The sequence below is a fragment of the Tigriopus californicus genome, chromosome 4 (assembly GCF_007210705.1).
Source record: "Tigriopus californicus strain San Diego chromosome 4, Tcal_SD_v2.1, whole genome shotgun sequence".
NCBI classification, from domain to species: Eukaryota; Metazoa; Arthropoda; class Copepoda; order Harpacticoida; family Harpacticidae; genus Tigriopus; species Tigriopus californicus.
In genome coordinates, this window is record NC_081443.1 from 9,117,476 (window position 1) to 9,128,853 (window position 11,378).

The 11,378-nt window shown below is 42.4% G+C and overlaps 1 protein-coding gene across 2 annotated transcripts; it reads left to right on the forward strand.

The window, feature by feature from the left end:
* The first annotated feature begins 2,858 nt into the window (after window positions 1-2,858).
* On the forward strand, window positions 2,859-6,349 carry LOC131879348 (BTB/POZ domain-containing protein 1-like). Of its 2 annotated transcripts, none has more exons than XM_059225639.1 (6): window positions 2,859-3,279; window positions 4,030-5,018; window positions 5,086-5,241; window positions 5,315-5,476; window positions 5,628-5,862; window positions 5,932-6,349. In XM_059225639.1, exons 1-6 carry the CDS (start codon window positions 2,989-2,991, stop codon window positions 6,088-6,090), a joined length of 1,992 nt encoding a protein of 663 aa, XP_059081622.1. In that variant the 5' UTR covers window positions 2,859-2,988; the 3' UTR covers window positions 6,091-6,349. The 2 variants fall into 2 exon arrangements, with proteins under 2 accessions (XP_059081622.1, XP_059081623.1); XM_059225640.1 differs by having other exon boundaries at window positions 2,859-3,276.
* The last annotated feature ends 5,029 nt before the right edge of the window (window positions 6,350-11,378 follow it).

An 11,378-nucleotide genomic window follows, 5' to 3' on the forward strand; every position in this document is an offset into this window, starting at 1 on the left:
ATCAACCTTATATTCAAGGGCTAGACTGATCCGCCAACTCTAATTTGTTGGTAGATCACATGCTAAATAAATTGAAAGCTAAAAGACAAGGTTTATAACTCTTCTCTTTCATTTTGAACTATTGGGGATCCCATTCCCAGTCGGGTTAAGGAAGTCCACAAAAAAAGAAAAATAAGTGCTAGTTTGGAAGCAGGTGGAGAATCAATCACATTTCAAAATCTATTGGCATCAGTTTCTAAACCAGAGGAATATCCTTTCTGCAAGCGCACAAATGACACAAATCTTAAGCCTTCACATTTTTTACCATGTCTTTGACAGCTTGACTGGAATCCCATTCCCAGGAGCAGTAAAGAAGTCCCAGAAGATAGTTCTGAAATCTGAGAGTTTTACAGTTTAGGTTTTAGTAACACCATATCCCTTGTAGAAGGCGTGGTTGTATGTTATTGTTTATTGTGACAACCACTCCAACATCACGTAGTGGCAAATAAAGAAGTTTTGGTACAATGGGAAGACGTGCATGAATAAGTTAAAAGTAAAAAATAAGAGAAAAGTAAAGATAGTCAAGTACAACTAAATAACCTTGAGATAGTGGTCTATGTCTTCAACTCCTTAGAAGAGCTAGCTTTTTGATGGGTACCATGAGTTCAACTGAGAGCGAAATGATTTCAAAGAGGTCTCTGATCAGGCACTTTGTGGAACTGCATTCCCCTTGGAATGGCGCGAATCATGGAAGAATTTAGCCTCGCAGCACACCGAGCAACCGGGGTCCAATTTGTTCGGCCAACGACGATCTTGTTTCACAATGACTTTTGTCATTTATGTAATAAAGCACATCTTCTTCATTGTTACCCGCCAATACTTTGACATGTCCGTTGTGTCCACAATATTCCATTCTTTTCACGGCGAGCCATTAAAGATTCACACCAAACTTTCAGCAGGCACTCATCGTAGCCAAGTCCATCTGTTCCAGGCATTCCCTTAGTGAACTGATTCAAGCCGAATGACATCCTGTTTGATCCATTTGAATGTTGGGGTCTAGGCAGGATAACCATATTCTAGGGATGAGCGTATGTAGGTGTTAAAGAGCTTGATTAGAAACCGTCGGATAGCAGGTTGTAAAATGCTTCTTTATCCAGGGACTCTAAAGAGAGGAAAGTACAAGCCATCCCCTGACTGCCAACTTAGGCCATTGCGTTGAATCAAGACATCAATCAATTTTGAAAGTCAGAAGAATAAATGAAATACCCATGAACATCAAAGTAATAAATCAAATAAAAAAACAATCAAATTGTCTTTCAAATCAGTGAAATATTGCGTATAACTGGCTCAAAAGCAAAAATGGACAAGAGTCATTTTATTTATTGACGAGGAATTTGCACTAACAAAATGTAAAATAAATATATGGAATAGGCAATAATAGAGCATGTACATAAATGTTAATATATTACAATATCTGGGATGGACAACTGATACATATGTTTTAATCCACACATTTGACAAAAAGCATCAGGCATTGGTGAAAAATGACTGAGTTATGTTTTTGTAGAGTTTAAATTTCTACTTATTAGGAAGTTTGCATAAAATGCAGGCATTATTTAAGGGGTACAGAGTAATACCAAAGTATATTAGACTAGATCTCAATTTGAACTTTGGACTCCAATAAATTGTTTTTCTTGCAAAAGCATCCAAAATATCAAAAAAGTCAAATTAAGCAGGTGCCGTATCTCTTAAAATTATTATTCTATGATTATGAAGCATCTGTATGAGTTTAAAGAACAATATGTAGCTCAGAGCTACAGTATGTCTACTTTAGGATTGAAGGCCATTCCCAGAGTGAGAACCATAGTTTCATAACAAAAGTGTCAAATTACTTGAAACTTGGTCAAGATGTTTCTGAAGCAATTTTCTACAAATAATATTATTAGCAAAAGCATATTGACTGATTGTGTTTAGAGCAAATTCTTGCATTGTCAAGAAAACCTAATTAGCACTTTTCAGTTGTTGTACTTTAAGACATCTTTAAAGTCATTTTGAGTATATTTACATGCCTGCTTTTAAGCACATACCATCAATGGTTACGAAAATTATATTAGTCACATATTTTCGTCAATAATTATGCCAATAATTGACATTCAAAAATTTCTACAGCAAAAGTTTAGGCCTTACTTGGCGGGAAAGGTTTGGTGCTCACAAAAAAGTGGCGTTTCCTTACTTTAGTGTTCTTGCTTTACCATACCGACCAACTTGTTGTCTTTTGAAGACACGGAAGACACGTGCCTCGAGAAATTCAGCTTGTTGTCAATATGTATGCCAAGATCTTTGGTTCGAGGCTTGTCTTTGGGGAAACGTGAAGACTATTTCTAAAGATTATGAACAAAATAGGCCCTAGGACACCACCCAAACTGCCTTCCATGATGAAGTGCACTCACCAATTATCACCCTCTGATACCGTTCAGCCGTCTAGCCAGCGGTAAACGTTATTCTCCACTGATTAGTTGGCGGTGCTACTTTTTTAAATCTTAACCTGACCTAATCAAACCTAACCTAACCCAACCTAACCTAACACTAATAACCCTCAAAGTCTCTATCTAAACCTTTTAAAATTTTGCCAAAAATTTAAAAAAAAAAACACAGCCAACTAATCCGTGGAGAATAACTTTGATCTCTAGCCAGCCCATATCCATTCTAGAAGATGACCTCTTTAGCTATTGAAATGCTCATTTTGGCCACTGTAACTGAAACTGTCCATAAATTCCCCTCCCAGTCCCACTGGTCCGTCCTTGAGGGCTTAAAGATTCCTCTTGCTCCTCCTGGAAAACCGTTGCTGACATCCCACGCAATCTCCGGTCAATCTCATTGGAAAAAGCCTGATGAGAGACTGGAAGGTAAACACCAGTCCATCTGGAAAACATTCACCAGCCCTCAAATGAATCTCCACTAAAAAGGACCAGGGCAACCACGGGCTTCTCTGGTATTGGTGCGGCTAGCATGTCTTCTTCCTCCCCGTCCTCTTCGCTTTCTTTATCCGGAGGAGGAGGGGCCTCATCTCTGCCCATTGAAACCACGGCCTCGCGCTTGGATCGCTCAGCCCAGCGCTTAAACGCCCCTCTATCCTCTTCCAACCCGCCCACCACTGAGAGCGAAGGGGGACCCAGAGCATCAGAATCCGTGGGAATCAACATGAGCAGTCCGCTCCATCCGGATGAGCGAGATTTGAAGGGCGGGGCAGAGGAAGAACTAACAGAAGGCCTAAATGAGGATGTGAATGGTCTAGAGGTGGTATGATTATTGTCTGATTCAAATACAAGAGTTTCATGTGGGAGGTATTATTAGACTTGGATCAGTAAGACGAAGGAAGCCGAGATGTCCATCATTCTCTGGTAGACGTTATTCACCATCTGTTATTAGGGGGTTCGGTTCAACTTTTTAAAACGAGCCTCACTTCACCCGATGGTGAACGCCATTAAGCTTGTTATCAAAACGTTACAGCAATCTACCCCATACTTAAAAGAAAGATTGGTAAATGTTTATTATAGGCCAATAATGTAGTCATCACTTGAACCCACTGAGATAGGTGTTTGTTTACCTTAACCGAAAAGAAACAACCTGACCGTTCAAAGTACCGCTGTGATTAGTTGGAATGGTTTATCAGTTTTCGAGTCGTAAGATATGATTATGTTGAAGGCCACGTAGCGAATGAAAACAAATTTTCCGGATCGTGGGTTTTGACGAAACGATGCATCATTTTGCGAGAAATTAGAGTGAAATTAATATCGTCCAATTAATGATGGGTTGAAAAGAACGCTTCTTCTTTTGTTCGCCACAACTGATTATACCTTTCTCGTTAAATTCTTGAAAAATACCATCAGTATATAAGGCCTATGGAGCAAATGACCAAACTCAGGTCAATTAAAGAGAATCTCCATGGTTGTAGCAATGCAATAAGGATTATTTTCTTTTGCTCCTAGTAAATAATCATTTTCGGCTTTAACCTAATTTCCCATTGAACTAGGTTTCTCTGCTCCTCAGGATTCCACTCTTGAACCCGAAGTCGATGATGTTCCAGCCGCCACACCCGCGAATCTCCTCCCTTCCACGCGATCTCGCCCCATTCCCTTGCCACCTCAACAGATTCGCAGCCAGCCTCCGAGACGTTGGCGAGCCAACTCCAACGATTCCTCCCATCATCATTTACCAACTAATGGGCAAGCCCTGGACCTCGATGATGCCACGGTCGAAGTCTCGGACATGATCCTAAACGTGTCTTTAAATCGCCCCAATCCGATTACCTCGAGCCCTGCTGTCAACCAGAGTCAAGCCTCTAATAGCAAGTACACCTCAAGTTCGACCGTAGCCGTTTCGACCGGTGGCCAAAGTGGGGTTGACCCTGATCCGCCCTCCTCCGTGGTGAACTTACAGCTGACCTCAATCGCTCACAATTGGCAAGCCACCAAGATGACCATTAAAGACCGTTTAAGCTTCATGTTCAACAACGAAGTCCTGGCTGATATTCATTTCATCGTGGGCAAAGATGCGGCTCAACAAAGGATTCCCGCCCATCGATTTGTACTCTCCGTTGGATCGGCCGTGTTTGATGCCATGTTCAACTCGAAGTTAGCCACGAAGGATGTGGAAATCACCCTCCCGGACGTGGAACCGGCCTCTTTCTTGGCTCTTTTGCGGTTTATTTATTCCGATGAGGTTCAAATCGGGCCCGAGACAGTCATGACCACTTTATACACGGCCAAGAAATACGCTGTGCCCGCTTTAGAAAAGCATTGTGTGGACTTTCTCAAGCATAATTTGTCGGCGGATAATGCTTTCATGCTATTGACGCAAGCTCGGCTCTTTGACGAACCCCAATTGGCCACCATGTGTCTGGAGACCATTGATAAATGTACACCAGAGGCTTTGAACGCGGAGGGATTCATTGATATTGACGTTGACACACTTTCGTCGGTTCTGGATCGGGATTCCCTCCGAGTGAAAGAAGCCCGATTGTTTACCGCCGTGCTCAAGTGAGAATTGACTAATTGAACTTAGCTCCTAGATCATCACTTAATCGCATGTTTGTTCTTTGTCCAGGTGGAGTGAGGCAGAATGCTTACGTCAAGGCTTGTCGGTGAATCCGTCTAATCAGCGAACAGTTTTGGGTCCGTTGCTACAAAAAGTCCGATTTCCTCTGATGACAGTAGAGGAATTTGCTCAAGGCCCCGGCCAAAGCGGAATACTCACCGATCAGTAAGCTCTTGATTCTTTTTTTTGGGCCCCGTGACAGATGTTGGATCAGTCATTATTTTTATGCCAATTTCAGCGAATCTGTGACCTTGTTTCTGTACTTTACTGTGAATCCGAAACCACCCGTCAAGTTCTTGGATGTGCCCAGATGTTCCATGTCCGGCAAGGAGCAAACTGTATGTCGGTTTCAACAAATTGAATGTCGATGGGGTTATTCTGGATCGTCAGACAAGATCAGGTAAGGACTTCCTATAGCCTTCTCAGATATCTATGTGCTTACCCGACAAGTTCATGAGTGGTCTTCGCTGCTCTTAATTTATACGGATTACCTTTCTCCACTACTTGAAGGAAGAAACCATTTCATTAGACTTGTTTGCTTTCCTCTCCAGGTTCATTGTGGATCGACGGATCTTCGTTGTGGGCTTTGGGCTTTATGGCAGTATTCACAATCCCACCGAGTATCAGACCACCATCCAGATCTTCCACACGGGCTCGGGTCGATTGCTTGGCTCAAATGAGTCTTCCTTTTTGTCAGATGGAACCAATTCCACGTTCCGTGTCATGTTTAAAGAGCCCATCGAGATTCTGCCCAACACAAACTACACGGCGAATGCCATGCTAAAGGTGAGGAGTGCTCCCAAGTCGTAAACAATGATTCACGGGCTTGATTCGCTTTTATTTACCTTCCTTTAGGGAATCGACTCGCATTATGGCACCAAAGGGATGCGGAAAGTGTGTGTGGATTGTCCTTTAGGCTTGAGAGTCACGTTCCAATTCTCGTATTCTGCCGGGAACAACAATGGAACCTCGGTGGAAGATGGACAGATACCGGAAATCATCTTTTATACATAAGTTTATCTCTCTGTCTCTCTGAATGACTGTCAACTTGAAATCTCTCTCCTTAGCAAATATTCCTTTGATTACCCTGCTCCATTTTTTGGTTGCAGCTTTTTTGTAAGTACTTGAAAGCTTTAAGTTTTGTGAAGATGAAGTGGAAAAGGCAAGAAAGATCAACAAATGAAAAGACAATAGCGAAAAATACAATATGCTTGAAATTACAACCAACGTTGGATCTGAAACGAATCTGTAATAAATAATCTACGCCCTCTCATCTTGTCAATTGGAGTAGCCATTTTCTAGTAAGTAAGGCGAGTAAAAGCGGAGCGAAGTGTTCGCAACATCCTCAATTTTATTGTTCGTTTTCGTTATTTGATGAAGTATCAAATACAATTACGGTTTTATCCGAAGCCGCACGCTCCAAGTCAGAAATAACAATTTCTCTTCACCTTCAACAAAGAGGCAAAAGATGGGATTTTTGTGAGCGACAGCACTTTGAAGCCCTCAAAAGCAAGCTCATTCAAACGAAAAGAGGGAATTTGAGATTCGTCAAAAATCCCTTGCAAAATGCCTGTTACCCATCCGTCCATAAAAAAGAGATCCTCTTCAAATATTTGACAGAATCGATCGATGATTGCCCTCCCTATGCGTCTTATTAGCGACTCAACAAAGCATTCTCTCTACTTTAAAAACCATACTCATTACATCAAACCCACCCGGGTTCGCTGTTCTTCAAGGAAACTTTTGTTCCGAGCGAAGCAAATTGAAAAAAAAAAAGATTACTCGTGAAGTTTCTCTATTCCAGCGGAGACAAAAAGCCGGCTCTTTTCAAGTATGCTGTAAGAAGTCGCTGTAAGAGCCCAAAGAGACCCAAGAGAAAGCAAGCTTTCACATTGGATCCCTGCTCTTTCTCATCTCCCACACGGAACAAGAAATCGACTTTGAAGGTGGCACGAGGCGGATGCACAACAGAGGATGGAGGCTGAGGAAACTGGAAGGAACGAGAGAAAGAACAAGACAAGGAAAGAGCAGAGAAACGGGCGGAGACGACCTCAAGTCTCGACCTCCGCCTGTTGGGGTTCGCATTCATCTCAAGACTGAGGCAACCGGAGCAACCTTCACACGTACAATAAGCCCGACGTTGTTGGGTTGTACTCGTAACCTCACCCATCCATCCAGGAAGTTGCAACAAATCCAAGCGTCCTCGCCATTATCGCTCTAGTAGAAAGGAGTGTACGTATTCCATCTGAGGAACGGGGAGAGGCAGGCAGGCAGGCGTCTTTCCTTAATGAAGGAAAAACAAGACTCTAGATGGAACAAAGGGACAAAGAGGGATTCATTTGGATTTATTTGGGCTTTTCGCTTCTCTGGGTATAGGTCTCTATTCGCCAAGCAAAACCCGGATTAGCGTGAAGGCATCACATTGGTTGTTGCGCAAAAGGGAACAATGGAAAGGCCACCACAATGTTTTGGGCTTGAAGCCAACCTCAAACCATTACTTAGCGCTGCCATGGTCTTCAAGGAAATCACTCAAATGTCGACATCCAAGTGAACCACTCAACGGCCTCAATGGACGTTTATCTAATACAATAATAGAGGTCCTGAAATGGTCCACGACCCCTGAGAAAAAGGTTGAGGGGTCAATGGCTTCTCTTAGCTTGTTACTAACAAGTACCAACATCATAGTAAATGAGGCCTTTCCACAGTGTAAGGCTGCTGGATGTCATGTTCTAAAGGTTTTTTTCATGACCACCATCATGAGCAAAGGGGACGAGGCTTCATCTTACCTTCCTCACATTTATGATAATGGAGAGAGAATTGGCGAGTGGGCACCAAACTTAAGACCCGTTGAAGGATGTTCAGGGGGGAAAAACTCGTTCCCGCCCTTCCATTCTCTAAACTTCTACCGGAGACACGGGTCGTCTATCAAATTAAGGCTAGAAAAAGATATTTCAGCCAATTTAAGGCCAACTCAGGACGACTTCATTCGGCTCCCAAGCCAGAATTGAGAATGAGTTCTCCCAACCCCCATGGTCGTTGATCTCAGAGAGATACTAAATCTAGAGGGATTACACGCATTAATGAACCCAGGCAAAAGGGTCATTCTAGGACTAGAAAATTGGGGACAAATTACTTCTCCCATTTTTGAGGGTTGGGTTTGACCTTTTTTACCGCCTTTTTGTAACCGCTTAAAGTAATGTAATCTATAGCGTTCTTGAAAAGAGACATCATACTTCCTCTTTTTGTCGATATTCAGACTTTATATACTATGTTTGATCTACCAACGCATTTAAACAGGCCAAAAAATGCTCACAAAACGCACTTTAAACCTCTACAATTGACGTGACCCTAAAGCCTTCTCTAATTGAAATTTTCCTATAAATCATCATGTTTCTACGTTTTATTTTTGTTTGCATGATTATCTGATTGGTGCACCTCTTCATGTTAATTTCATATTAGACTAAATCCATTGAATTACCCTTATTAAGGGAATGCAAAGGAGTGAAAAATCAAGTTTGGCGCTCTGGTTTTGGGCTTTGTTGCCGTATCCTGTAGAGAAAGAGCAAAGACAAACATCAAAACCAAAATCAAAACCAATCCGTACTGTGAGCAAAACAAATATTTAATAACGGAAATAGCTATTTTGATTATGATTCAAACAAATATAATTTTTGGTGTAGCTTTGACATTGTATTGCTATTTCAGCTCAATGTTCAAATAATTTTTGCTCAAAATAGCCGATGATATGAAATAATTGACAAATTTTATCGAAGCATGACGCTGCTTGGTTAGGCACCAAGTCTTTAATTTGTTTCATTGAATCACAGAGGAAGCAAGGCCAAGTAATTGCAATTCAAGGCAGCCAGGTAGACCAGTTTTTTACACAAAATGTGTGATAGCTGAATGAACCAGGAATGGGCTATTCATCATCTAGGAGTGAAATTTACTGTAGGGCTTGGCTAAAATTGAATATCCAATGACCGTGTTTGCAATAAATGACTTTTAAAATTGGCTCTTAAAGTATGGTTTCTGATTGTATAGGTGCTGCCCTCAATCGGTTGGCGTAGCACTGTTCCATGGCTACTGAGTCAGCTGGAATAGAAAATAAAAACTGCCTTGTTTCAACACTTTGTGCTTTATGTTCAATGGTTAAATTACGTCAGCTGCTTGTTTTTCAAGGGAGCTTGAATGACTTTATATCCTCTGCAACTTCTGATTCTGACTAAATAAGGTTAGCATTTTCGTACTTTTATCTTGGCCTTTAATGTACCCTGGCGCAGTCAAGCTCACTAATTGGAAAGACATTGACTCATGTCCATGTATTACGGTACAAATGTAAAGAAAATGTAAAGATTGGTCAGATGGATTATTTAGTAATAGGCTTTATGGCCGAGGCAATAAAGCTTCTCTGGACTTTAAACCTCTATGGGCACACAGAGTAGTTTTTTACTGTCATCTTCGTCATATTGTTTTCTCTTCACTTTCAACCCCGCTCAATTTCGACGATCGTTCCTCATGCTCAAGTTCTCCATTAAGGAGATTGGTTTTTACACGACCATTCTGATATTGTGAACCACTGTCCCTGGTTGGGAGTCAGCCATAAGACGCCGGCACTTAAAACGATATCTCGGAGAAAAGGCCATACAGTATAAACGTGAAGCTTCCGTCTTCGCCGAAGTGCCAACCATTCTGGCGACCCAGTTTCCAAAAACTTGGGTCCATTTTCGGCTCCCAACGCCTAAGGAACCACGAGACGATGCCTCTTCTCGTGCACTGATCCCTCTGAATTATCTTGAAAGGGCAGTAACAACCAGGAACGCTGGGCTGGAACTTGGGATTCAGTAGAAAGCGAGCGAACAAGCGAGCGAAAAGTGCAATGACTTTTAAATTGCGTAGCACACACGCCTGTTCCTGCCTGTTCCATCCAATTCTTGAGGCACGGTTCCACCTGGGTGGGAATACGAACTCAAGTGGATGCATTTACTCGCTCGTCCGACAACCATATCAGATAAGACTATGTGAAATTGAGATTTTAACAATGAGGAAACTTATACTTCCCAATTCCACTCTGGTTTCACTTACTGACGAGCTATCCTTATTATAAGATGTCGATGGAACCCTCTCTGCCTTGGACCAGGGAAACGACCAGACATCCCTAGAGTCTAAAGAAATGGAACACATTTACGTTGGAACATCCAAAGATGGAATCCAAAGAACTCGGAATTTGTTTCTGTTGTTCGCCTTTCGGACAGACCAACCCATGAGAACTCGAGATCCAACAAAAGGAATGCCTGTGGAACAAAAATGGATGTGGTCCAAAGGAAAAGCTGCCGCCAACATGATGCAAAAACTGTCTTGGCCATTTCAGACGCTGATCTTCTTGGCGACTTGGGAAATACAAATCATATCAGATACATGCGAATCCTATTCAAGAAATATGGAGTGACCTAGGGCAAGTAACAATTTGAGAAAGGTCTTTCTTGGTCTATCAGCCTTTGGAACTGAGTTTGAAGGCCTGCTTTTCGGGCTACTTAAGTTTTGACAGGAATTTATGATCTCAGAACCTTCAGGAGAAATTGTGAGCAAACATTTCACACTCCGGTGAAGATGGGTAAGAATTTTTCTCACAACCTCCTTTCCACTTTCCTCGATCAAGGAGAGGCGAGCGGTAAATTCCATCGAAACGAAATAGCCTCGGAGGTTAGTTGCCTCTCACAAAGTGTCTCTAGAGTGTAGGTAGTTCCTGGTTTTCACCACTCAACTGGCATCCAACCAGCCCCGATCAATCCTTCAACAAGATCGATAGCTTAATCGAATTGCGATCCCTGCCATCCCAACAAACTCGAAAAAGGTTAAAACAAAAAAAATAACACCCATGAGATGGTTCGCGAATGAGAGCAGTAAGTTGTTGGATCAAACCCTCTTCACTTGCCAAAGTCCCACGGCCTTTGCGTTTTGATTTTGCTGTTTGAGTTTAGCGTCCTTTTGGGGGGCCAAAAGCAGGAGGAAAGCAAATTTGCAATGCGCCCGGTGAGGCGAGGCAAGTGACAACACAAGTGCTTCTTCGTTCGCCACATTGAGGGGAACGACCAGGTCCAATATCTACCGAACTTGTCGGCAGCAACCACACCCTCCCTTTCGTCTTCCTTCCCCTCGTTCTTCCTCCCTGTTTCTTTCTTTCTTTTCCTCCCTCTATGGATTTGATGATCCCTTCCTCCACTTCCACTCCTAGAGAGCCCTCTCCCATCGGGGAAGAGGATGCTGTCTAGGGCTATGAGGGGGAAGCCAAGAACACTGACAAG